Here is a 26971-nt window from a genome sequence, read left to right as displayed (position 1 = left end):
AATTAATAGTTTAATCTTATATTTAAGTTTATGGTTATTTATATATATAATTAAGTTTAAATATTTTTAATATAAGTAGTTTAGATTTTCTGTTAAATTGGTATTATAAGTGTTTAGAAAAGGTTGCTAAAATATTATAACATGATAAATAGCTAAAGTAGAGAAAATTTAAAATAAAAGACAATTTAAATTTTGATATGTAAAACTTTTTAAGCGTTGTTAATGTTGAAATGGCCGAATTAACAAACATACAGTATTAAAGATCAAAAGTAATTTATATGATTTGTTTCATGAGATTATTTGTTTATTATATTTTAGATATTTGAATTTCTGTTTCGGTAAAACCGAAAGGTTTATTATAGTTAATTACTAAAAAATTTGATAATTAATGTTTAATAAATGCAATTATCAATCTCTTTGTTTCAATTTATATTTATAGGTTTTGAAATATATTTTGTTTTTCTTAAAATATTAAATAATTTAATTATGAAAAAAAATTGAATTTATTTTATTATAATATTAATTATATTTTAACTCTGTTGAATTGTTATTAAATATTTTAACTCCGTTTAATGATTGTTAAAGCAATTATTAAGTTTTTTCTTGCACATCAACCGCACACCTAATCGATATACTATAAAATCATATTAAATTGCTCAGATCTAATTATAACTCAATCTATATTAATCGTGATAGATAATAGGATGATAGTAAAAACAGAAAGGGAATCTCGTTGATGAGCAAGGTGACATTAATATTTAAAAAGAAATAAAAATTGATAAGAGGGTCAAATGAGTTATAAAATTGAATATAAGAAAGAGTGTGTTTGAATTGAACACAATTAAATGAAAGAAACATTGTTATCAAAATCAAATAAACAAAATGCCCATATAGTCAATTTCACACTTTTTCTGCATAAAACTACAGAATTTGGACCCATCTTTCTGTTCTCATGCAATGCTTCTTGTTCTCCCTTTGAAAATTCTTCGTCTGAAGACATTATAACAACGACAACTTGTTGCTACTTTCTCTGTAACCTTTTCTTTTTCTTCTTATTATTTTCTTAATTATAAAACTATAACAATTTTGTTGACTATGCTCAGATTTCCTGGATTTTTTAATCAGGTTCTAATATTACTTTAAAGATTTTTTTAGAGAAAATATCACCTCAATTATTCCTTAAAAAAAAATACACCTATATAATTCAAAACTTTAATACTGACAAATTTCCCTGTAAAATAGGATATCAAATTCAAAATTACAAATGTACTTTTACATGATTAAAGTGTTTGATTATCATCGAGTGAAAACAATAAAACATGGAAAAGAAACTTAGGATAATAAAATTTGTAAAATAGTAAATACAAAAAAAAAAAGAAAAAAAAAAGTCTTCCATGTCATCATGATCAGTTGATGGCGATTTCAGGGGTCTCATATTTTTCATGTTTCCTGCAAAAATCAGAAAAGAAAAATCAACTCAGAAAAAAAGGCCATGCAATTCCACGAAACTTCTAACAACAAATTGACAATCATTTTCTTTTTTTCAACTTCTTGATTTGTTGTTGTAATGTATTGTATTATCCAAATTCCCAAAGCCAACCTCCATAACCACACACCATGTTCACTTCCCATAACTACCATTAACACACTCCAACTTTTTTCTGAAGAAACTCACACTCTCTCTTTCTCTCTCTCAAAAATCTTCATTAATATCTTCGGTGAGTTAGAAACAAACTACGACTTGTGGCCGTTGGGAGCACCATTAATGCACTATCCATTTTCTTCGCACCCATTTAATGTTTAGTTGCAAAAGCTTCACCTTTGTTCCCAAACCATCACCCCTTTTGGTCATGTAAAACACACCACAACATTACACAAACATACAACCTTAAACATGCCAAAGCCTTGTTTCATCCACTTTCCTGGGAGGGAATAAAAAAAAGGAGACATTTTTTCCGATTGAAACATTGATGGATCCGTTTCGTGGGTTGTGTCGGAGTTCAGAAGAGACGGCGGAACAAAATCGTGTGCAGGTAAACAAAAGTGAAAAAGTAAATAGAATTATGGGTTGCGTGTAAAATTTGCCGAATTGAACTAAACTGTTGCATGCATGATGCAGATGAAGTCAAGTTCAGTTTAACACTCAGCGCATGGATCAACGGGTACAGGTTAAGTAGCAGTCTCAAATTCAAGACCTGGTATGCCACTGTGTTTTGACCCAGAAGGAGAACTTTTGCAGTGATAGTAGTTCTACTCGAGTGGAGCAGAATTTTTACTGTAGAGGATATTTGTGAAATAAAGAAGTGAAGTTGAGTTTTAGGATTCATGGGAATGGGAGAAATTGCAGTGAGTGTGGTTTCAATGTTGCTGTTGATGGTTGGGTTAACAATGGGAATGCGTTTGAGTTCGACAACGGAATGGTACGCGTTGAGGGAGCTTCGATCGTCGTTGGGGATTAGGGCAAAGTATTGGCCCATAAAAACAGAACCGTGCCGGAACTGGACCGGAGTTCATTGCCGGAATGGTCGAGTTGTGGGTATAAACGTGTCCGGTTTGAGGAGAACCCGGTTGGGTAGCCTTAACCCAAGTTTTGAAGTGGGTTCTCTTGTGAATTTGACACTGTTGGAATCGTTTAATGCTTCTGGGTTCGTGCTTAATGGGTCTATTCCTGAGTGGTTGGGTGAGAGCATGAAGGTGTTGGATGTACTTGACCTTAGGCTTTGTTCTATTATGGGTTCGATTCCTAATTCAATTGGGGGGTTGAGTAGGTTGAAGGTTTTGGTGCTTTCAGGGAATTTTCTCACTGGTAAAATGCCTACAACGCTTGGGAATCTCACAAGACTGACTGTTCTTGATCTCTCTAATAACTCTCTTTCAGGGTATATGCCTGCTTCTGTGACTCAACTTGGGAATCTCACAAGGCTTGATCTTTCTTACAACTACTTGAGTGGGTCTGTTCCACTTAAACTGGGTGCCCTTTCGAGTTTGCAAAATTTGAACCTTTCTGGGAATTCTTTCACTGGGTCGGTTCCCTCTCAACTCGGTAACCTTTCTGAGTTGGTTGAGGTTGATCTTAGCAAAAATTTTCTGTCGGGTTCATTTTTTGGAAATTTGTCTTTTTCACGGCTCTCGGCCCTCGAGGTTCTCATTCTCAGCGACAATTCGTTTGATGGTGCTCTTCCTCATAATTTTAGCTCAACGCCCAGGTTGAGCTTTCTTGATGTGTCCAGTAACAATCTCACTGGGACACTGCCGAATTTCACCAGCTGGAATGATAGCTCTGCTGGTGCTGTGTTCAATCTGTCAAATAATATGTTCTATGGATTTCTGAACATGTCACTGTACAAGTTTGAAACTATTGATTTGTCAAGTAATTATTTGGAAGGTGAGGTGCAAGGTGGTGGTAATGTTATTGTAGATAGAAATTGCCTGCAGATGACTCCAAACCAGAGGAATTTGGAAGAGTGTAGAGCTTTTTATACTGCAAGAAATTTACCCTTTTCATTCCCAGAATCTAAGTCCAGCAGAAGGGTGGTATTCATACTGGTAGGAATATTTGGTGGGCTTGGCTTTATTGCGGTGCTGACATTGGTCCTTGTGCTGGTTCTAAAACAATGTCACAATCATAGAAGCTCGGAAGTTCAAAGGGGGACCAAAAAAGAGGGACCTGTTCAGGAAGGGGAAAGCCCTATACCTCCTAAGGATGCTGATTTTGTGCCTGGCGTGGGAGAAGCATTTAGTTCTGAGCAAATTATCCGTCTAACTGACAATTTTGCCGAAGCAAAAGTCATAAAGAATGGCCATTCCGGGGTCCTCTTCTTGGGAGTCTTGGAAGGTGGAGCAACTGTGGTTGTCAAAAAGATAGATTTGAATTTATTTAAGAGAGAATCATATGTCGTGGAATTGAGACTATTAAGTAAGGTTTCACATGCAAGATTGGTCCCAATCCTGGGCCACTGCTTGGACAATGAGAATGAGAAATGTATAGTTTACAAATACATGCCAAATAGAGATTTGGCTACTTCTTTGCACAGAGCCAATGAGTCAGATGGTAAATTACAGTCCCTGGATTGGATCACGAGATTGAAAATTGCAATAGGAGCTGCTGAAGGCCTAGCCTACCTACATGAGTGCAGCCCTCCCCTTGTCCACAGGTAATACCAAATGCATTATAGATTGTTACGGTTCTCTCACCGTAGTTATAAAAATATGATCACGCCACAAAAATTGAATTTGTCTGCAAAATTTGATTGAATTTATGTTGTCAAAATAAGGCATGCTGGATGCCTTTTCTATCTTAGAATGATTGTTAGAAATGTTTTTCCTCTCTATGTAGTTATATTTTACATTACAATCCCGTTGCATTAAATTGTTATCATTGTCACTGTTAACAATGAGTAAAGTTAGGAGGTGTGAAAGAACTTTTCTAGTTCTGCAAATTACTAAAATTGCACTCTTGATTTTTGAAGGGATGTCCAAGCTAGCAGTATACTTCTTGATGATAAATTTGAAGTGCGACTTGGAAGTTTGAGCCAGGTTACCGCCCAAGGAGATGTTCAACAGGGAGTCATCTCAAGGGTTTTCAACAAGCCGTAAGTTTTTAAATTAATAAAGCATAACTGTTTTGTGATGAATGAATGAAAATCAAAGAGATATTGTTAGAGCAGAAGTGAATCAATTCCTATGGATAAAAAAATCAAAGAGATGTGTGATGATTTATAAACATACTGAAGCTTTTAATGGTTGCAACATAATGGCCAGACAAATGATTTGATCGTATCTATGATTAGTATATTTGTTGCTTTGTCTTAGACATTTGACCTAGTTAATTTAATTTTGCATATGTTCTTAAGTCACTGAAAATTGATGTGTAAAAAAGATTGCATTCTATTGCTAAGAATGCTTCTTGTAATCAAGGCACACAGAGCACAAGCAAGCTTACAGAGTTATCACCGCATGTTGATTTTGTTTATATTAAAATTCATTCTCTTGTTCCTTTTTGTATCCATAAAAGGTTGTAACAAACTGTTTATTTTCTTGTGATTTTGCAGATCTACTAGTGAAGGCGATCCTGGTGAGTAGAATTGGTTTAGCAATGCCTATTTAGTTTTTTATCAGATTGTTGATCCATCATATTAAGCCAGAAACTTTGTCATTTTAAGAATTGATGGACATTATTTCAAACTTTGTACATTATTTCAACAATTGATGGAACACAAACTGTTGAAAAATAATCACAAATCACATTTTTAGATTCATAAAATCAGTTTTTATGATCAAAATAACTCGTTAGAAATTTGAGCTATTGTTTCAAACATGTGGCTGGAATTGTAAACAACTTTTTATCATCAAAACAACTCAAAACTCTGAAAAAAAAAAAAAACTTTCTTTTTGTGCAGAGTAAAATATTTGGCTTTAAGATTCATGGCCCTTTTGTTGTTTAAAACTGTAACAAGAGAAATCCTAAACATTTATCCTTTCATGGTGTGCAAATGAACAGGTAAATCATCAGTGACATGCACCTACGACGTGTACTGTTTCGGGAAGATTTTACTGGAACTGATTACAGGTAACATTGAAGTGAGCAAGTCAGATGATGGCACTACCAAAGAGTGGTTAGAGAAAACCTTGCCTTACATCACTCTGTACGATAAAGAGCGTGTGACTAAGATTGTTGACCCACAACTGATCGTGGATGAGGACCTATTGGAAGAGGTATGGGCTATGGCAATTGTGGCTCATGCATGCTTGAATCCAAAGCCTTCCAAACGTCCTCCAATGAGACATGTCCTAAAAGCATTGGAAAATCCATTGAAGATTGTGAGAGAAGATAATAGCAGCTCAGCGAGGTTGAGATCAAACTCTTCTAGGAAATCTTGGAGCACTGCTTTCTTTGGTAGCTGGAGACACAGTTCATCAGACAGTGTTGTTGCCACAACACATGCAAACAAAGAGAGTAGCAGTGACACTAAGAAATCAAGAGTAGGTTCTCAAAGTAGTGGAAATGATCACTCATCTTCCAACAAAAGGTCATCCAATGAAATTTTCCCTGAACCATTGGAAGTGCAAGATGTGGAGGCTGGAGAGGCAGGATAAACACTTGTGAAAGATTTGGTTTTTCTTTAGTCTGTGAGGTCTTTGGTTGGTGGTGCCATAGCAGTTGCCTCTTAGTAGCAGGTCAAACTCAGTACCTAGCCAGCATCCATTATGGTCCATTTTGAAGCAATGGAAAACCTTAATACTGCCAGTGATTAAGAGGTATCATTGAAATGTCTGCTATATGAGAGTTCAAAAAAACTGATTTTTTTTACTCATTCAAACAGCCCTTCTTTAGGTCAAGAATTGTGTGACAAAATGTAAGATAATGAGAGGGTTTTCATTCATCAGGAGGAATTGGAAGTGGGAAAATGGTTGTGTTACTCGTGCAGTCCATTGGTAGTTTGTATTTAGCACTGTAAATCTTATTGAGTTCTGTGGCATAAGCCCTAATCTTGAAGTGTTGAAAGTGTGACATGATTGGTCTCCAAAATCTATATATTCACACAAAAAATCATTATATCTCACTCAAAATTCATAAATGAACTTCATAATACAAAACACCACATCCTAGTAACTCCTCGGTTTAATAGGTTCGGAGGTCCCTATATTTGGAGGTTTGTTTCAATTGGGTCCTCCAATTTTTGAAGTGATCAATTAGGTCCCTAATTTTGTCAATTTGAATCAATAAAAGTCTTTCTGTTAAATGCAGTTAACGCCGTGAAGTTTATGAACATGGGACATGCTGACGCTTACAGGTGGCATCGTTTCAAGTGCATAGGTGGGTTATAAAAGGGTGAAATTCCTAAATTAAAAGAGTGTATTTGAAGGTGAAATCCCTAAATTAAAAGGGATTTCACCCTTTTATAATCCACCTATGCACTTGAAACGGTGCCACCTGTAAGCGTCAGCGTGTCACATGTTCAAAAACTTCACGGCGTTAACTGCATTTAACGGAAAGACTTTTATTGATTCAAATTGATAAAATTAGGGACCTAATTGATCACTTTCAAAATTGGAGGACCTAATTGAAACAAACCCCCAAGTATAGGGACCTCTAAACCTATTAAACCTAACTCCTCCTTAGTTACAAAACAGTAACAAAAATTAGCTTTTTCGAGGGAGTCACGTTTTTCTGTTCTTGAAGGCAGTGGCAGTTTGCCAGAGGTAGTCACCGATTCCTAATTGGGCTTCGAAACAAAACAAAATGGACTAAAGTTTTGGGTTATAAAATAAGTCCCATTTCCAATGCATTAAAAGCTCTAGAGTTGTCAGGAGCGAGAATGTTGGTGTTGGAGATAAATCTTACATTTTGTAACTATGAATTAAGATTATTGTTTGTTAGATCTATTGTGTAACTTCTCTATTATATCACTCATTAATATATATTTCCATTCTCGATATGAATTTGTATCAGTTTGGCTTCTTCTCCTTCCTCACAGCAGACTCATGATCTTATGTTTTGATACACCATTTTTGCTTGCTACCATTGAATTTCTCTTACTAATGCATTCATCTTCTTTTTCATAGTTTGAATTCAACATTTAGTCATGGCTTAAGAATTTTTATGACATCAATAATATTCACCAAAGTTTCACATTGACTAATATGAAAAAGGAATAAAGAATAAGTAGAAAACAACAATAAAATGAAGAGTTGATTGAGGAATATAAATAAGTCTTTTTGGTGTATGCATCCATCTCTTCTCTCATAGTTTGAGTTTAATATTCAATTCATGTGAAATTTTGAACCAAAGTAGGAATTTTTTGACATCAATGACAATATTCACCAAAGTTCCGTAGATTAGATAGTTGTTTGTCATGAGAGAGTTTGCAATCTTTTATTGAAAAAAAAATGTATGCTGAATAAAACAATATGAATGTTAATATTTTAACAATTTTTTGACAACAGAACAATCACAAGTTGTCAGGTATGTATTGTAAAAAATTGTTAAAAAGGTGTTGTTAAAAGAATTTTTTTCAAATAATATTTTTGTTAAGTATTTGTAAATAAAGGCTTTGAAGTGTCAAACTTTAATTTTTTAGTGGTGTACGTGGATGTACTTTGAACTAATATGCTACCTTTAGAAGATAAGACATTTTTTATTTTCTACAACTCTGTTTTATTGTGAAGTGTTAGCACATGTTAGATAATGAATAATACCATAAAATTTTCAAATTCTTAATTCACATATTCAATACCATTATACCTAATTCTTTTTTATATATTTTTTTCTAAATTAATTTTAGACAAAATAGAAAAAATTAATAAATATTTGAAAGATCACATATTTACTTTTCATAATGTAAGTCCATTGTGAGACAAATATAATGATCAAAGAAACAACAATTTCTTTCAAAAAATAAATTTTAAAATGGTTAAACATAAGAGTAAATCCACTCAAATGAAAAGTTACTCTTTTTACCATATATGAATAAAATGAATTATAATGCTTTGACATGTGACAAATATCACATTTGAAAGATTCAATGTAAACAAATGAGGAAATAAATGTTATAAGGTTGAATTACCCGTGTTGAAACCATATTTAGAAATTTGTCCATGTTTTCTTATGTTGCTTGTTGACTTATGATAACAAGGTCTTGAAATATACATTAAAAAAAGAAAAATAGTTCCTCAACAATACAAATATTTTGTAAAGTTATATATATATATATATATATATATATATATATATATATATATATATATATATATATATATATAAAAGACTATTAGTCACTTATAGAACATATAAAACATCCTTTAATGTTATATTTTCGAATTCACATATGAATATATTATCACCATTTCCAACCATAATGAGTTGTTCTCTTATATTTTCACATACAAATTGAAGAGTGTAGTAAGAAAAAAAGTCATGTGATTAGTTGCTTCTAAATCAAGAATCTAAACACCGTGAATCAAAATATGAAAGCTTTGAAGAGAACAAAATGGCAAATCAAGCAATGAGAAAACATCCTTATATAAGAAAAAAGGATGTATGTTTCAAACAAAACATAGGTCAAACAAGTGATGGAAAATTCTTCCAGCACCCCACGTTTTCTTCTTGCAACCTATACTGTTTAAAATTTCAATTGTACCATATAAAATTATACAATTTCAAATTACACTATTCAGAACAAAAATATTAGTTTTACACATTTTGTATTATACAATTTGAAATGTGGATTTACATTTTCCATAATACAAATTTACATTTTTATCTATTTTTATTCTAAATTATGCAATCTTTCTTGAATTCTTCTTTCATTATGATAATTCATAATTAATCTCCACAACACAATTCACATTTAAAGAGATAAAAGATTTTGCTCACGAAAGATTCGGTCTAAAATTGAAATAATAATGAAAATAATTATAATTGTTTGTAATAATAATGTTTAAGCACATTGGTTATTACCGTTGTTGATTAAGCGCTGACTACGTATAATCTACTCTGTCTCTGCATCAAACCTCATACGGATCGAAGTTCCGAGGAACATGTCTTCTGCCTAACCATGATGCCTCAACCACTGACGCAACTTCGAACCCCTTTTGTGTCTTTAACTTCTCGTTTTCTATAATAACCATTCCCACGCTTCTGCTTTGTCAAAGTTTTTACTTTCCCATTCGACACTCTGAAACAGACATCATTTCTTCCACCTAAACCTCTTTGTCTCAGTTCTCAGATTTGAGCAATTGTTGTCGATTTCCGCTGTTTCACTCTTTACATTTTCATTTGTTGGACCGATAGACTTAGATCAGATTCGTTTTAGAAGCAGGGTGGTGGTAGTTCGAAGAGCTTAAATCGATCATTGAATTGCAAAAAATTCGTTTTTTGGATTGAAGTATGGCCATAGCTCGGTTGGTTCGGCAAGCGAAACGCCCTCATGGATTGTGGGTGAAGATGGCAGCTGTGACTGTAATGGGTCTCTGTTTCATCTTTGTGTGGGGAGTATTTTCTTCTTCTTCTTCCTCTGTCACTTCCCAAAGGGAGAGTTTTGAGGACATTGCGGAACCCGTGTCTTCTTCTTCTTCTCACAAGCCGCAAAAGTTGAGAGATGAATCTAAAAAGGGTGGTGAGAGTGAGAAAAAGAGTAAGAGTAACGGTAATGGGTCTTCTCACTCTTCTGCCACGCGTCCTCACTCTGAACAACACAAGGGAAAGGACAACAAGAAAGAGAAGAAACACGTGCAGCATAAGGAGGACAAGGAGAAAGGGAATCATCAAGGGTCAGAGGAGCCTCAACCCCAACATGGCCAGGAAGAGAAAGAGAAAGAGAACGTGAAAGAGGAGGTGGAGGGTGAAGAAGAGAAAGTGGATCATGAGAGTGATGTGGATGTGGATGTGGATGCTGATGGTGGCAGTGATTTGTCTGAATCCGTGGATAAGGATGATTCCAAGGTGGTGGAAGATGCGGAGGAGTTGAGAAAAAAAAGCAAGGTAAAAGTGAAAGGACCCTTGTTTGATCCAAATGCTAGCTATAGCTGGAAATTGTGTAGTTCTAGAAGCAAGCATAATTACATTCCCTGCATTGATATTGAAGTTGGTGGTGGTAAAGTAACAAGCTACCGGCATACAGAGAGGAGTTGTCCTAGGACACCTCTTATGTGTCTGGTTCCTCTTCCTCATGAAGGGTATGGATCTCCACTGCCTTGGCCTGAGAGCAAATTGAAGGTACATGAAAAACGCATAAAATCCTATTTTGGATTACTTATTGGTTTTTTGAGCATTTGAATTGAGATAATTCTTTGGTTTTTGAGATACAAGATATCCCTTATTAGTTTATATTTATGTGTGTTTATGCAGAAAATAGATAGGGTAGCTTATGGAAAAGTTGCAAGTAAATTTTAATTCGTACTAAAAGATTAATTTTTATTTTTGTCTTGTTTGTGTTTCTTCAGACATTTATTCAAAATTGGGACGTAAGCTTAAATATCGGTGTCTTATGTTCTTGTTTCTCATGGTAACGTCTTGTGTCAGTGCAGATATTGTATAAGAATGTTGCACACCCGAAACTAGCTGCTTACATAAAGAGACATAATTGGTTGATGGAGTCTGAAGAGTATCTTACATTTCCCCAAAACCAATCCGAGTTCAAGGGAGGGATTCATCACTACCTTGAGTCCATTGAAGAGGTAAGTTTTCTACTAGGTTGTGCTATGTTTGGTACCTCTAAGCATGATTGTGGACAAACAGAATTGATACATCGATGAAAACTATAAGAAGTCGATCTTCTGGAGTTTTATTTATCTAACATGACAATCTCAGAACTACCTTACTGACGTTAGACATTAACTTGTTGGTAATTTGGTAACTTTTTTTTTTTTTTTTCATTATACGTGGAATTCTCTGTTTGGGGCAACAGTGAATTAAGGGAAATGACAAGTTATGGTAGGTTTCTCCTTTTAACACTACCAAATTCATATGGTGTGTACTTCATGTAGTTAGATAATTTTGAGATCTAGATACCGGCTAGTTCAGTAAGCTTGACACTTATTTTCCAATTGTTATGCCTTGAAAATCTGATGGAGGCAACCTCTTATTACAAAGGTTTATGAGAGAAGAAATAAGGGAAATGGGAATAAGGCTATTTGATGTTAGTTACAAGTAGTTAAGAGTTAGTTAACATGTCAGTAAGTTAAGAGTAAAGGAGGTTTGTATTGAAAAAGACATGGGGAGAGAAGGAAGGGTGTGGGAAATATATTGCTGGGGAACCAAACCTATTCTTTTCTGTAATACCTTTCATATTTGAAATACACATTGTTCATTCTCTTTTGGAAAATTAATCTTAGTTTCTTATCCAGTTTCCATAAAAATCATTGTGTATTATTTTAGCACATAAAAATTTCAGCATTTTAATTTTACATCATAGAAATATGTCTATTATTATGGCAACCCTGTGCTGCCACTCTCTCACTATTGCTTTACTTCCTATGCGGTTTAAACCTCTTCTCAAGTGTAATGCTGCTCATGTTCTGTACAAGTGTGTAACTATACAACCTCAACCAACTCTCATGAGTCATGATCTCGTGCTTTGAAATTCTTTTATGTAAAACACGACAATATATAAAGTACTTTCATCTATTGTCAATGTCAGGAACATTGCTTAATGATAGATTATTTCTGTTTCTGAAACAAAATTTATTTTATTTATGTTGAAGAGCCTGTATCAACTAGAGATAAGGCTAAAGTATTGTATATAAATGAGAGCAAACCTCACATACTTAAATTCCACTTTCTTAAGATGATATTAAAGTTGTTCAAAGCCTATGTTGGTAAAGTTTGTTAGGTCTATCGTGTTACCCGTTATTAGGTTTTCCCTAGTTCCGAACTCGAGATGTCCAACTCTTGGCATAAAGGGGTGTGTTAAGATCAAATTATAGTATATAAGTGAGTGCAAATCTCACCTTACAAATCGGTTTGAATTTAGTTAAAGACAAATTCCACTTCTTTATGAATTTGATAAGATATTTTTTTGACATTCCATATGTTTTAATACTCTTCCTCAGGCTAAAGCTTACTTAGCTTTAAGCTTGTTAATAAACCCTTCAAATAAATAAGGGAAACTATGTACATTGAGATTGCAGAATGAAAGAGTTATGTTATGCCAATCGGCAAGACGACTGAAATATATATCCTAACAATAGATACGATAAGATGAAAATGTATATATGACACTGAAATTTCTAGGACTGTATTGTTTTAGTTTGTTCAACAAGTTATTGAATATTTTTTTGGGCTTTCTTTGCCACGTCCATTTTCAGCGCTTGGTTTTATTTGAACAACTATATATCTCTTTGTATATTCTTTTATGCATTGTGATGGTAATATTGATATTTCTTTATACTAGCTTACAAGTTTCAACTAAACAAAATAAAATTGTTACTCTTTATTTGTGTCATGTTGGAAACATTTTGATACTCATTCTGAACATTATAGATGGTACCAGACATTGAATGGGGTAAAAACATTCGTGTTGTCCTGGACATTGGATGTACAGATTCGAGCTTTGCAGCTGCTCTTCTTGATAAGGATGTTTTAACATTATCACTAGGATTGAAGAATGATCTAGTGGACTTGGCTCAGGTGGCGCTTGAACGGGGTTTTCCAGCAGTGATTAGTCCTTTCAATAGAAGGAGACTTCCTTTTCCAAGTCAAGTTTTTGATGCTATACATTGTGCAGGTTGCAGCATACCTTGGCATTCCAATGGTTTGTGTTCCTGTCTTCAGTTTCTTGATTTTGGAAATAGTTTCTCCAAATTACTTTTATTTGTTGGAAGAACAGGTTGAAATTTCCCACTTTTTCTTTTTTTTCAGGTGGAAAACTTCTATTGGAGATGAATAGGATTTTAAGACCCGGTGGATACTTTATTATGTCAACCAAACATGACAGCATTGAAGAAGAAGAAGGTTTGGTCTCATGCTTGATTCATAAGTGACTTAGTTTCTTATCATTAATTACTATTATCATGTATTCTTGTTTGGACAAAACTGTAGCAGGATATTAATTAGTTTATTAATGCATTAAAAAATTATCCATTTCTTATTATGGCTCATTGGTTTGGTCATGATAAACCATGACCAAAATGGTCACAATTAAATACACATTTCAATCGTATATATAATATAAAATATAGGTAAAATTTTGAATTATCATAAAATTGTATATCATATGTTCCCTATGATATAGAGTTTGCAGTGTATTCCATATCGATTATACTTACTGTTGGAGATCAGATGCACGTAGCCTTTCAGCAGAAAATATTTAAAGACATTATCTGGCAATGCTTTTTTGTGTATATATTAACCTTGCTCTGTATTGTTACATGACAAAAATCATGTCATAAAAGTGACAATTACATATCTTTTCTCTTCCAGCCATGACAACATTGACTGCATCTATTTGTTGGAATGTTCTGGCTCACAAAAGTGATGATGTTGGAGAAGTTGGAGTTAAAATATATCAGAAGCCTGAAGGAAACGACATATACGAACTGAGGAGGAAGAAAATTCCACCACTTTGCAAAGAAAATGAAAATCCTGATGCAGTTTGGTATCATACTGTAAATATTGTTTTGCTAAATTTATCTTCTAGCAGTATATCATTGCTTTCTACATTATGTTCCCAGTTACAATTTGTTTTTGTTGAATGTAAAAGGGTATTTATCTTCAGCATGCCAACCTGATTTGTCTGCGTTAGTTTATATTAGCAGAGTTTCCTTGATCTGGTAATGACATAAAATTACACATTAGTATGACGGTGTTGCTGCCTGTGATTAGAGTTGGTTGTCACTTTGTTTGGTTATGTACTATATTTATGGTTAACACTTAGAATTGATCATTTGAGCTTCCAAACAAAGCTAGGAAAAACAGATTATGATTGGATATTATGTTTAGACTTTACATGCCCGGGATACTTCCAAAACCAAACTCCTCATTTGTGTGTTTGTGAATCTTTGTGTACTGCATTTAGTTGCTTGAGTTTAATCAGGTTATCTCATTCATTAATTGGTAAATTTTCAATATTCTTTGAATAGGTATGTTCCCATGAAGACATGTTTGCACCCTATTCCATCTGGAATTGAACAACATGGGGCAGAATGGCCTGAGGAATGGCCCAAGAGGCTTGAAACCTATCCTGATTGGGTGAACAACAAAGAGAAAGTGGTTGCAGACACCAATCACTGGAATGCTGTTGTTAATAAGTCATATATCAGTGGATTAGGCATTAACTGGACAAGTATTCGGAATGTAATGGACATGAAATCCATCTATGGAGGGTATGCCAGGAAACCAGTTTGGATTTTGTACTCAATTTGAAAGTCCTTGTAGATATCATGGATAGGTTCCTTGCATCAATGAGTGAGCTGCATTATTCTCTGATACATACTTAATGCATGTCTAACTTTTGTTCATTGCATGATTTCCTATGTTTGAAACACTGGCAAAAATGAATTCACAATTCTCCCTTGTAATTCAGATTGGCTGTAGCTCTCTCTCAACAAAAGGTCTGGGTGATGAATGTAGTGCCTGTCCATGCACCTGATACACTTCCCATCATTTTTGAACGTGGGCTTGTTGGTATGTACCATGATTGGTGTGAGTCATTTGGCACTTATCCAAGAACATATGACCTTCTGCATGCTGATCATTTGTTCTCACGGCTCAAAAACAGGTATTATTGGACAAAGTCTTAACATTGTTCTATGCATGTTTTTCTCTAGATGTTCTTTCTTGACATGAGATGGTCCTGTTCTTGTGGACTATAGTAAAATTAGAAGGTCCAAGTATGCTTTTACTACATATAAACTGAAGGACTTTTGATTCTGGTTCATGTTAGCTTTTTCTTGGTTGATTTTTATCCTTTTAGAAATATCAGACACTGATATGATACTATTGAGTGCAAAATCTTATAAGATGTCAAATGATGAGGTAACCTCCACTTAAGATTTTTTAAATGTATAAACAATAAGTACCACTAATGTGACCTCAAATGGTTAGGTTTTTAGATACAAAAGTGAATTTTAAGCCCAACTCAACCCTACAAAATCAGCTTGTAAACTTGTCTTATCTTTAAACTAGACTTTGAGTGATTCTGATTTGATACCATCTTAAGAAGTAAATTTTAAGTCTAACTCAATTCCATAAAACTGATTTCTAAAGTGAGGTTTGAACTCACTAATATATTGTAAACTGATCTTATTTTTGGTCGACGGAAGATCCCCAACCGTTTGTAGGGAAATTAGAATTGCATGTGACAATTTGTGTGTTGACTTCATGCTTAAGATCAGTTTCATGTTCTTGAAACAATTGTTTTGCAGGTGCAAGCAGCCTGTGTCCATTGTTGTTGAGATGGACCGTATAACAAGGCCAGGAGGTTGGACAATCATACGTGACAAAGTTGAAATTCTAAATCCATTGGAAGAAATATTGAAAAGCATGCAGTGGGAGATTAGGATGACTTTTGCTCAGGATAAGGAGGGTATCTTGTGTGCACAGAAAACTTTCTGGAGGCCTTAAGTCCCTGTTGTATGCAATTTTTTTCTTCTGTAACACAACAACCATAACCACAAGTTCTTATATGATTTATAAGAAGGCATAAGTTATTCTCTCAAGTTTAAATATATATATTTTTTAAAATGCTTCAAACATTCCATTGAAACAATTTAATTCATTTTTTTAAAATTAGAATTGATAATTTAGACTGTTTATATAATTTAAATTTGTCGAAAATTTGTTTGTAATAACTTAAAAGAATATTAAATTGAAGTAAAGATCAAAATTGGTCATGAATCATAGTAGAGAAACTAAAAAAGTGTAGTTAAGTTTGCAATTGATTTTAATTAAATGTTTTGTACTGTTTTAAAACAATGACATTATATATATATATATATACACACACGTTTAATAAATTATTCCAAGACATATAAAGATAATAATTGTTACAATTATTATGGTATTATTAAAAATTAGGCTAAAATAGTTATAAATAGTAAGTTTTATTGAAAAAAAAAATTGAGTAAAACAAACGAACCGGGCCTGCAACTCTAAAGCCCGGCCCATAAACCTTTTCGGTGTCGCTGGTTCCTCCGTTGGTATTGGCCGCTGCAAACAGCTCCCGAAACAGATCGCTGAACTAAACAGTGTTCAAGGATCCTTCGTTTCGCTCCATTTTTGAATAACAAGGCGTAGTTAGATTCCATTACTACACATTTTCTCTCACAAATCTTCATTTTCTACTGCAACAATGTCGATATCAAATTCGCTATCCTCAGTTCCCGCGCGTCTCACACTTCTCGCTCTCTTCTCCGCCACCACCTTTTACTGTCTCTACAAATCTCGTCGTTTAAGATACCTCAAACTATCCTTAAACCCTAACCCTAAACCTAAACCTAAGATCATATTCCTCTCAGAAACCGGAACCAGCAAAACCCTCGCTCTACGCCTCCACCGTCTCCTCGCCTCTAACGGCGTCGCATTCGACGTCGTCGATTCGCGGCACTACGAGCCCGAGGATCTTCCCAAGGAGACGCTTCTCATNCTCGTTGCCTCCACGTGGCAGGACGGCGCACCGCCGGATGCCTCCCGCTTCTTCGCCACGTGGCTCGCCGAAGCCTCCGCGGATTTTCGCGCCGGCTCCCTTCTCCTCTCGAGCTGCCGTGTGGCCGTCTTTGGCGTCGGGAGCCGAGCCTACGGCGAATCCTTCAACGCCGTCGCGAAGGGCCTCGCGACGCACCTGAGGGCGCTAGGNGCCAAGGAGGTGGTTCCGCTTTGCGAGGGGGATGTTGACGGTGGTGACCTGGACAAGGTTTTCGATCGGTGGTGTGAGAAGGTTCTGGCCGTTTTGAAAGGAGGTGGTGTTNCGGAATGCGATGATGGTGATGGTGGTGGTGCTCTGGATTATGGCGTCTATTCGAGTTCCGAAGAGGAGTCTGATGTGGAGAGTGAGATTGTTGATCTTGAGGACATTGCTGGTAAAGCTCCTTCACGGCGGAAGACATTGGCTAGTGGGGAAGAGAGTAATGGGAAATTGAGTGGCAGAAAGGAAATGGTGACTCCGGTGATTCGAGCAAATTTAGTGAAGCAGGTATACAGTCTGAATAATGTCATAATGTCGCATTGCGCGTTTTGTGTTGCTTAGTGAGTGATGATTTAGTTTTCTATCTGAACTTTGGTAGATGAGANGTAGGTCTAAGTTCTATTTTTCAAATGGCTTTATTCGANGTTTTATCCATTTGCAGGGGTATAAAATCATTGGGTCGCATAGCGGTGTCAAGATTTGTAGATGGACAAAGGCGCAGCTTCGTGGTCGAGGTGGTTGCTATAAGCACTCGTTTTATGGAATCGAGAGTCACAGGTAATAGCAAGTTGACATGCTTTTCATTTCATGTTATATGTCTAGGTATGTTTCATGTCATAACATTATATTTTAGCTGGAACTCTGGGTGCTTGACTTCTTTATCTTATTCATTCTCGCTGAATTTAAAGATGGAGTTTATTAGTTATGTTGGTATGAAATTTTCTGCACCGTTGGATGGTCTAAATTAAATTTCCCAAACAAGAAAGGCAGTGAATGGATCCGGAAAAGGAAAGAAAGAGGGTGTACTTTGGGCTGCAATATAATAGTTTTGCTTTTGAAAAGTGTGGTGGACTTATAATTAGGGTTTCACATCATCTGAAATTTGACCATAAAGTGGTTGGCTTTATCCTGGCCATGGGTTTTGTGGAGTTTTCTCGTGCTTGTCAATAAAGTTGATTTGTCATTTGTTTTACATATTGCTGAGCATATTTCAGCTGCCTAATTCACTATGTCAATTTTTTTGAGTTGACACAGATGCATGGAGGCAACCCCTAGCTTGGCATGTGCAAATAAATGTGTTTTCTGCTGGAGGCATCACACAAATCCAGTAGGGAAAAGTTGGCAATGGGAGATGGATGATCCGGTAGAGATAGTAAATTCTGCAGTAGACCTCCACACAAATATGGTTAAACAAATGAAAGGAGTTCCTGGTAAACTTATGTACCTATGCTGCAATAATTTTGAATTATAAGGATATTTGTCAGATTAGTGGACTTACATGGGGGATTGGTTAATAATGAAGCAGATAAAGTAGCCCTTGATCATATGCTGTGGACTATCATTCAATATGCTCTAATTGAAAGCGTTGGGTACACTAAAGATATGTTACAGTGAAGAAGTTTAGATGGAAAGAGGGGGGTAGTGGTAAAGGTTTCATTTCAAATAAATATTCTCCTGTTTGAGAACTTCTTTTAAATGAGAGATTATTATGTAACCTTTCAATCCCTTGGCAAGACTCTCTCGCAATTCAAAAATGCAAAATTTATCTGTCCCTCCTTTTCTATGCAATCCCTCCATTTAAGCCCTGCCCTTATTCAAAACCTAAATATATGATGTCTTTGTAAAAAATTTCCAATTTTGATGATTTATTCAGTGGTTGTATTCTTATACGAACACTGTATTCAATCTAGGTAGCATACCATCTCGAAATGCCTGTGCATTTGTATGGTGACAAAGCCCATTTTGTTGTATTAATTCCCATACTTGTGCTTTGTAATTATAAATCAATCAAAAGAAAAAGAAAACTGGAGCACAGGTACCGTGCTATGTGTCCATTCTGACTGATATTGTGGATATTAGCTTTAGAGCAACTCCACCTTTCTGAACATCACCGTGTTCATTAAAATGCCTCATTTAACTCTTTGTCTAGGAGTCACCTTGGAGCGATTAAATGAAGGTCTCTCACCTCGTCATTGTGCATTATCTCTTGTTGGTGAACCTATAATGTATCCAGAGATAAATGCACTTGTGGATGAGCTGCACAAAAGGAGGATTTCCACTTTTCTAGTTACAAATGCACAATTTCCTGAGAAAATTAAATCGCTGAAACCTATTACCCAGGTATTGCATGATTTAGAGATATTAAATTAAACTCGTGGTGGTTTTGCTAATGCTAGTCAAACCTAATATTCTTGTTCCGCCTTGCAGTTATATGTCAGTGTAGATGCTGCAACAAAGGACTCTTTGAAGGCAATTGATAGACCACTATTTGGCGATTTCTGGGAGAGATTCATTGTAAGTATTTCTCCGTTCTCTGAGTGAAAATATGTCCTTAGTAGAATCATAGAGTGTTAACAAGTGCATTAATAAGGTGCAGAGATATTCCTTCTAAGTCGCTCCAAAGAGTAGCATAACAGAATTACAGAGATGTTTTTATTTTTATTTTCCAAGAGCTTTTTTTTAGGATCCTTAGCCCACCATGATCGCCAATTTTGAAGCATGGATGTAGTAATAGATCCAAAAAAAGAACTGTTTGTGTTAGTAATCTGCAAGTAGCTAATCATCATACTGTCAAAATTGGACATAGAGTATTCTTTTGGAGAATATCACAGACAAGTTAATCAATATACTGGCAAAAGTCTGGTGAATGTTTCTTGAAGTAGACTTCATAATAAATTAAGGGTATAAAAGGAACGTGAGTTTTGAAGTGGACTTTTGGGGATAATCACAGACAAGTTAATCACTGGCAAAAGTCTGACGAATGTATCTACTTGGAACGTGAGTTTTGAAGTGGACTTTATATTAAATTAAGGGTATAAAAGGAATTTAGCAATTAATACATCTGAAAATGAGTCTATTATGGTTCTTATAATTAAAGCAAGAAGTACACCGATGATTTGTTTCTTATAGATAGGACTAGAGGAGTGTTTATTTTGTCCGAACCCATCTTTTTTCATTATAAAGAGTGGAATACTAGTTGTAATAGACACTATTTAATTACAGAAAAAACATAACTTATTCAGTTTCTTTTTCTTTTTATGTTGGATTTAATCTTACCACGTGGTGTATACTTTACCCGCATGATCAGTTTATCTGTGTATGTTCATAACATAACTACTTGCCAGGATTCCTTGACTGCTTTAAGGGAAAAACATCAGCGAACTGTATACCGCCTGACCCTGGTGAAAGGTTGGAATACTGAAGATGTTGATGCTTATTCTAAGCTCTTTAGTATAGGAGATCCTGACTTTGTTGAAATCAAGGGAGTTACGTATTGTGGCACGTAAGTCACTGCATTTTCTCCCCTTATCACTCTAGTACTCCAACTTGGTTTAGTCTGAGACCCTCTTTTAAATGACAACGTACTCTTCACAGGTCCACTACATCAAAAATCACAATGGAAAATGTCCCTTGGCATGCTGATGTGAAAGCTTTTTCAGAGGCCCTAGCTTTGAAAAGTCAAGGAGAGTACGAAGTTGCATGTGAGCATGCTCACTCGTGCTGTGTCCTCTTAGCAAAAACCAACAAGTTCAAAATCGATGGCCGGTGGTATACATGGATAGACTATGAAAAATTTCATGATCTGGTGGGTGTCCGAGTCCTACTGTTCTTTTGGACAAATCTGGATTATTTGTTTATGAAATTTACCCTCAATTTGTTTTCAGGTGGCATCTGGAAAAACTTTTGACAGCAGAGATTACATGACTGCCACACCATCCTGGGCCATCTATGGATCCAAGGAAGGTGGATTTGATCCAGGGCAATTGAGATATAAGAAAGAGAGACATCACAAGTCGAGCCACAATCAATCAGGTTAGACATTTAAGTGCTTTTGGCCACTGACATTCATTTTCCCGTTGATCTTTCTTCTTCAGTGTATAACCTATTAGGTTATACAACATACTTCAATAGGATAGTTTTGTAATACATGGCTTCATACATAGGCTAGTACCATTTCAGTGTATTTAAGCCGTTAAGCTCCCAAGTTTTCCCAATTGCAAGTTGAAAGGATATTATATTTTTCGTAATTACCTCAAATTTTGGATGTCAATGTTGTAGTTGCAGAAGCAACTTGTTTTTGAGATTGAGATCTGTAAAATATGTTTGAAGTTTTGCTGTACAAAGCATTGCTTAGTGTTGCTCTGTTGCAATATTTTGGCAAACTCTTTTAGTTATATAGCCATATCAGGAGAGGAAGATTATAGGTGGAAATATTATAATGCAATGCAAACATGTAGACTGTGCAAATCTCGAAGTAATATTATAATCCAATGCAAACATGTAGATTGTGCAAATCTCAAGCGTCGGATTGTAGTTTAAGTTTTTTAATTATTATTTTACTGTCAAATAATGTTAGTTATTGACTATAATGTTTTCTTCTACCCAAATACTCACAATTTCGCTATTTTATAAAAAAATGAACTTCTTTGGTCCTTGAAAGATTCTATTGATCATTTGCCTCTTAATCATATTTCTATCTACAAATGATGATATTATTAAAAAAGCTAAAGCTATGTCAACTTCCTATGAACACGACAATTGGGGAACGAATGCCAAATTTTGTTATTGAAGTATACGAATGATGTTAAAATTTGAGAAATAAATTGATGTCACACGCCTTTTAGGATCAAATTGAAGCCATTGTTTATTCCTTTTTGAGCTCTCCTACCCTCATCCTCACTCTCAATTTATGACTTTGAAGTCAAAATATCCTAATCCTAAGCAGTTTCCCGGATGCTGCGTCTCTCCCTTCCTTCATATGGAGTGCATTTGTGGAATTGTTTGCCGAGTCATATCTATTAGTGCTACTCCAACATCATTGTACCAATATAGCATTTTCATGCTTTTTACCATGCGTGATTTTTGTTGGTCCCATCCTCTGATATTATTATTTTTTTTCATATTTTTCACCTGAGATTTTTTTCAAGAAGCATTATTTCTCATTTTGTTTTTGCTAGTATTACAATTCAGGTTTCCCTTTTCCCCCAAAACATGCTTTCACACAGCAGCTACTATGTTCTGTCAATTTTCCATAACCGTCCCTTTCAATTATAATCCATTTCCATCAATCTTTTGGCCGAAGACAACTTTGGACCACTACAGGATCTTCTGATTTAAAGCTTAATTCACATCAATCCAGGTTGCTTTCGTAATTAGTTTCCAATATTAATTGTGTAGTTGAATAAACTGAGAGATGATAGAGTAAATTCCTGCTTTGCTCTCTCAAACATTGGAATCTAAGAAGATTAAGTCATTGTATATTAATTGGTCCTTAATATGAACTGAGAACGATAAAATGACAGAGCACCTCTGAATAAGAACAAAATCCTCATCTTGGAAACATGATTAAAAAATCCTACAAGTTAAGGAATGTTTTCAACGAAATTGGTATGTGTTTGTTTGTTTGTTCTTAAAAAGTTTAGAGAATGAAAAGTAAAATTTTGTAGGAAAATTTAGTCTACGTAGTGGAAGCTGTCCAACTTGAATAGGATTGTCTGTGGGATGCATGTGGACTATGTCAAAACTTTCATGAACCAAAATTGGACATGTATTATAACATTATTGTCCCTTTGTACCATTGTCCCCCCATAAGTTATTTAAACCAATAATTAGCAATTTTTAAAATCTCTATCTCTTTTCTAATTAGGACAAAAGTTAAATACAAATGGAGTAAATAACAAACTTGACTAACCCAGCAAGGATCACCACTAAATTCGACTAGAAGACATGAATAAGAGCACTAAACAAAACATACTGCTCAAATAAAATTCAAAAATGATTCTATTTTAGAAAAAGGATTTTAGGTGAAAGTTGAAGATGTTAAATTAACTTGTCCAACTTTTTTAAAAAAAATTAATTGATAAATTATTCAATAAATAATTTTTATTTGAATTTTTAGTCATTTGTTTATCTAACTTTAGTTTAGATTTCGGTTACTTTTTTAACCTTTTTTTTTTACTGAAATTCCATGTAATTTAATAGAAAAATAAAATAGAGTATAAACGACCTAGCAGTTAAAATAAGTAATGGAATATCAAAGAAAAAGGATGTTAAATTTTATCAATAAAAGGGATAAGTATATATTAAAGGGAAATGTCAGAAATAATTGGAACAAAAAGCATTATTTTACAGAAATTAAATGATCTTTTTATCTATCACTTTTTGTTGAGCTAAACTTTACAAGGTTTTCTAATAGGTCCCACAACTATCTAATAGTTTTTTTTTTTTACTAACTTTACACAGTGAACTGAACTATTATTTGGTTAAAGGAAAATAACTAAATTGTTGAAAACAGTAAAATAAAATTATTATTTGAAACTATTCACGGTATAAAACTATTACTTTAATCTTGAGGATGCACTCGACAAATATTTATTTTTATGGCAAAGTTCATAATATAAATTTTAATATACATAACTATTACTGTGATTAAAATTAAAAAAAAAAGATGATTATACTTCCTATTCTCACTGAATGGTTGACCTTGGTATGAACAATTTAATAAAACCTATGTCATCGTTATCCAAATTCTTATAACATGGCCCACCTCTGTTTAAACAGCAAAATTACTTTATTTATTATTAAATATTTTTGAATGCAACACAATGAGTGGGAATAAATGCAAAATCTGTTAAGTTTTCTTGTTATTGATCATAGTCAAAACATTGTACTAAGTCACCCTTTGCCATCTTTTACTTTGATCTTGAATATTCCACGCTTGCCATGGAAAATTAAAGGAGAAAAACGTCACACGTCACTTAAAAAGTTTAGCATGGAAAGTTATAGGCCATGGAGGGAATCTTTCTCATTCACTGGACAACCATAGGTTTCACAAATACCAACAAAGGTGAAAACCCATTTGCCAAACACAAAATTCTCCCCTAATAATACATATAAAAATAAAATAATTATAAAAATATAAATTTTTATATTTTTTCAAGAAAAAAAATAAAAAATAATCTCCTTTTCTGTTTGCTAAACATTTCCCATGACAGCAAAAATCAACAAAATAGATTTTCAAACATGAGAGAAAAGTTTAAATAAAAAAGGAAAAACTTATTTTAACGACACTTTTTAACAATTTTTTGACAACGCATACAGTTTACGATTGATCCGTTTTAAATAATTTTTAAATATAAATTAAAATAAACCAATAAAATGATGACACGTCGTTGTCAAAAAAGTATTGTTAAAATATCTTTGTCCAATAAAAAAGCATTGGTTTGGTTTTTGTTACTGCCGAAAGTGGTGTTTAACTTAACGTCCAACCATCCTTATCATTCATTGGTGTGCTTGGGCGGCTACTACATTCTTCATTGGTACGTGACTCTCACATTCTATGCTATCTTTATCTCTCTCTTCTACTCTTTCTTTTTGTTCTTCACTCAATCACCCTTTTCCAATGCTATCAACACCATACACACAAATAAATAAATAAAACAGTACCTTCAATTTCTACAGCTACAAACAGAATCCATTGTAAGATAGTAATAGCAGCAATCAAACTATATAAAACCACATAACATATAACTAACATCAAATATCAAACAAATGATGATGATAATGCATTGTTTCATATAAAAAGGTAAAACACAGTAAAAGAATATCAAGAGCATAACCAATATTTTTATAGTTTATTCACAACTATAGTTTCAAGCTAAACTTTGGAAGATAAAGAAAACACTCAACAAGATAAGGGTCATGTGTTTTTGCAGCACAACTATGGTTGGTGGTTGCAGGCAATCAACATAAACAACACACTCAAACAAGAACATCTTATGATTTTAACTTTCTTTTCTGTGTGTGTGTGTGAGAGTGAGTGAAGAAATGGATAGTAATATTCAAGAAAGAAGTAATTGAAGTCATGGAATGGAACCATAACACAGTACATATAGTTTAGGTAAGGATAAGATAAACCACTGACTTACACAGAAGAGAAAAAGCAGAAGATAAACCAATAACTCCTCCTTCAAGTGTTTCTATTGACACTTGTGTTCCTCAACAACAGCAGCATCAATATCAGTTTTGATACCGATTATCTAAATAACAAAAACATGGTAAGACCAAGGAACCAACCAAGAATCAATTGCTTAATGAAAAGAAAGAAATTATAAAAAAGAAAAAAGAGAAGAGAAAAAGGAGCAATGATTATGTATATTAGCTACTCTTTCTGGGTTTGCTTTTCCTCCTAGCTCTGCTTCTTGATGGCTCCACTTTTGGAAGTTGCATCTCCTCTTGTTTTGCAACCATCATGCATGCTGCTGAGGATGTTCCCTCTTCCTCGTTGATTGTAACTTTTTCCATTGAACTTTCTGTGCCTTGTGCTGATAAAGAACCTCCTCTATGTTGTTCTATCACTTCTGCCTTCTCCTCTTCACTTTCTTCCATCTTTACAATAACCTTACGAGGTCTACCTCTCTTTCTGGGAGCTTGAGGTTGAGGTTGAGCTTCTTGTTGCTCTTTATCATCATCTATGGTTGATGATGCTTCAGCTTCAGCTATTGCAACTGAAAGTTCCTTAGTTTTTTGTGGCTTTTTCTTGCCCATCATCAATACTCACTATTTCTTACTTCCAAATTTTCAATTCAAAGAGATCACGAAAGCTGTACCATCAATACCAAATCTTCCAACCCCTTAACCCTTAAATTCGTTCGCTGGAAGAAAAAGATGATTCTGTTTGTAATGCAAAACACACACACGCATAGGCATACCCTCTCTCTCTTTTCTTAATTTTTATTTGCAATATGTTAAAAGCAAGAAGACCAATATCTTTGACCAGAATCCCGGTTCTGGAAACTCTATAAAAGCAAGGCCTTTGTAAACTATAGTGGCATAAAAAAACAAAGAACTATAGGTCTTCATTCGGGTGCCAATTAAATAAACCATTCATAGCATCATCTTTCACTTTCCTTTTTTGTCCATTCATTCCGTCTAGTGTCATTCCAATTTATTTACACGTTATTTTCTTCCTACCACAGCAGAAAAAAAGAAAAAAAGAAGTAGCTACGTCAATTGCTTATGCTACTAGAAGAAAGTAGAAAGTAGAAAGCAGAAAGTAGAGTAGTAGTAGTAGTAGTAGACAGTGTGTGCAGAAGGGTAAACAGATATGAGAATTGAAGAAGCTTTGAATAAACTAACTGAGAAGAAAGTGTGGTGAGTGGAAAAGTAATAACAGGAATAACCATGGTTAAGGGTGTGGACCAAAGAGGTTATGGGAAAAGGGCATGTGGGGTTTTTACGAGGGGTAAGGTAGCCAGATTTGGTGTGTGTGTTGTACTACTCACACGCAGTGTTCCAGTCTGACCACTTGTGTTGCTTCCCGGGTTTCACGTCCTTACCCTTCTGCAGCTTTAAATGTTGTTGGGCTCATCACACTTCACTCAACACAAGTATTGTGTAGTGTGTAAGTCACTCTCTGTCACTTTTTCTTTTTCTATTTCTCTTACCCTTTTCACTGTCAACTCTATCTTCAATCATTCATCCATCCTCTATGTAAAAACATAATGATATTTGCACAACATTTAAAGATGATTTATGTATCATTCTATGATTGGTCTATAGTGATGTTTATGATTATTATTATTCATTGTGGAGTAATTTTAGATCAATCACAGAATGACATGATACAT

The 26971-nt window shown here is 34.5% G+C and overlaps 2 protein-coding genes across 2 annotated transcripts; both read left to right on the top strand.

Annotated features, from left to right (window-relative positions):
- Positions 1-1449: 1449 nt before the first annotated feature.
- Positions 1450-6511, top strand: LOC106764869 (probable LRR receptor-like serine/threonine-protein kinase At2g16250). Its single transcript, XM_014649298.2, has 5 exons — positions 1450-2033; positions 2120-4154; positions 4470-4592; positions 5052-5074; positions 5501-6511. Exons 2-5 carry the CDS (start codon positions 2326-2328, stop codon positions 6094-6096), a joined length of 2571 nt encoding a protein of 856 aa, XP_014504784.1. The 5' UTR covers positions 1450-2033; positions 2120-2325; the 3' UTR covers positions 6097-6511.
- Positions 6512-9466: 2955 nt separating this feature from the next.
- On the top strand, positions 9467-21590 carry LOC106763782 (probable methyltransferase PMT28). The gene is made up of 16 exons (XM_014647939.2): positions 9467-10717; positions 11029-11178; positions 12983-13253; positions 13361-13453; positions 13922-14096; positions 14581-14823; positions 15024-15218; positions 15865-16060; positions 16740-17630; positions 17785-17900; positions 18378-18553; positions 19273-19463; positions 19551-19637; positions 20468-20625; positions 20718-20928; positions 21008-21590. The coding sequence occupies exons 1-16, from the start codon at positions 9890-9892 to the stop codon at positions 21158-21160; spliced, it is 4134 nt and encodes a 1377-aa protein (XP_014503425.1). The 5' UTR covers positions 9467-9889; the 3' UTR covers positions 21161-21590.
- The last annotated feature ends 5381 nt before the right edge of the window (positions 21591-26971 follow it).

The sequence above is a fragment of the Vigna radiata genome, chromosome 6 (assembly GCF_000741045.1).
Source record: "Vigna radiata var. radiata cultivar VC1973A chromosome 6, Vradiata_ver6, whole genome shotgun sequence".
Classification (NCBI taxonomy): domain Eukaryota; kingdom Viridiplantae; phylum Streptophyta; class Magnoliopsida; order Fabales; family Fabaceae; genus Vigna; species Vigna radiata.
Note: the sequence above shows the minus strand (reverse complement) of the source record. Positions and strands in the feature narration are given on the sequence as shown.